At 41.4% G+C, this 1497-nt stretch overlaps 1 protein-coding gene across 1 annotated transcript in view; it reads left to right on the forward strand.

Annotated features, from left to right (window-relative positions):
• Positions 1–1370, forward strand: part of LOC106882251 (uncharacterized) — a 3585-nt gene extending 2215 nt beyond the window's left edge. The window contains exons 3-4 of the mRNA XM_014932862.2: positions 176–248; positions 1164–1370. Coding sequence (XP_014788348.1) covers positions 176–248; positions 1164–1307 — 217 coding nt within the window. The 3' untranslated portion in view covers positions 1308–1370. The remainder of the gene's footprint in view (positions 1–175; positions 249–1163) is intronic.
• Positions 1371–1497: the final 127 nt, after the last annotated feature.

Consider the following 1497-nt stretch of genomic DNA (forward strand, 5'->3'; position numbering starts at 1 on the left):
AGTGCCAACACACACAACACATATGCATAAACAATAAGCAGGGGAAATAAGTCTTCGTCTGGGAATATATTTATTTGATTAAATTTTATTTTGTCATATGTGCGCATAGAGTATGCATCGTCCTTCCGATGCCCTTTTTTTTTTCTTCATTTCTTTCTTTCTTTCTTTCTTCCAGGTTGATGCAACAATTAGACCAAATCATTGTGCCTCCACTCAAATATTCTGGAATTGTTGATGTTGATAAACTTGTAAGTACAACAGGAGCTGTTCCCTGGTGGACGTCGTTGTTGGGGATTCTCGGGGACCAATCCCGATTCTCTTTTTATCTTTTACTTGTTTAAAGTCATTGGACTGTGGTGGCCATGCTGGGGTACCACTTTTTTTTTTAAAGCTTGCTGCTAATTCTATTGCTATCTTTTGCTGAACCACTAAGTTGTGTCAGATGTGAACAAACCAACACTGGTTGACAAGTGGTGGTGACACACACACACACACACAGATATTGAGAAGAGGACCCACCAAGCCGAGCAAAATCGTTGAGAAGACCCATGTGCCAGTAGCATGCTGGTGGCACGTAGAAGCACCGGTTAAACTCTTGGAGTGGTTGGCATTAGGAAGGGCATCCATCCATAGAAAACCCTGCCAAACCAGACTGGAGTCTGGTGCAGCCTGCCAGCCATGTTCAAAACGTCCAACCCATACCAGCATGGACAACGGACATTAAATGAAGATGATTTATACATACGCATCTATTTGAGTACTTAGTACACATATCTATTAGTTTGTGTCATCCTGATAAAGACTTTCCATATCTTTTACACACACACACACACACACATGACAGGCTTCTTTCAGTCTCCATTTCCCAAATCCACTCACAAGGCCCGGGGATGTAGTAGAAGACACTTGCTCACGATACCGTGCAGTGGGAATGAACCCAGAATCATGTGGTCGGGAAGCAGCAAAGTTCTTACCACACAGCCATGCAGCAGTGTCTATTCTGTTGATCTATAATTCCCCATGGTGTCACTGGCACTTGGGTGCCAGTTTGATTGTGCCACTTACTCCTCATGTGTGCGTGTGTGTATTGCGATGTGGTTCTGTTGTGCACTGTGTTGTTTTTTGCAGAAGATTCTGACTTAAAAATATGTCTTTGTTTACAGGTAAACTTCAGCAACATAATCCAGGAGCTCGACGACAGGATCGAAACCTCGGATGGGGCGATCATCGAACAGGAAGAATTACTAGCAGAGAAGAAGCAAAGGCTGGAAAGTTTGAAGTTGACCAACAAATCTTCCCAGTTGTAGTTTTTTTTAACTGTTGTCAATTAGTCTCAACTTGGCTCTGAATAAACAAGTCTGAATAAATAAGTCTGTTGTCCGTGTTATGTTTTCTTTTGGTTCGGGTTGGGATAATAAACAACTCACTGAAGGCATTATTATGATACTACGTGTTTATTTACTTGGCATGTTTACAAACAATATATATATATATATA

Source organism: Octopus bimaculoides, chromosome 30 (assembly GCF_001194135.2).
Source record: "Octopus bimaculoides isolate UCB-OBI-ISO-001 chromosome 30, ASM119413v2, whole genome shotgun sequence".
NCBI classification, from domain to species: domain Eukaryota; kingdom Metazoa; phylum Mollusca; class Cephalopoda; order Octopoda; family Octopodidae; genus Octopus; species Octopus bimaculoides.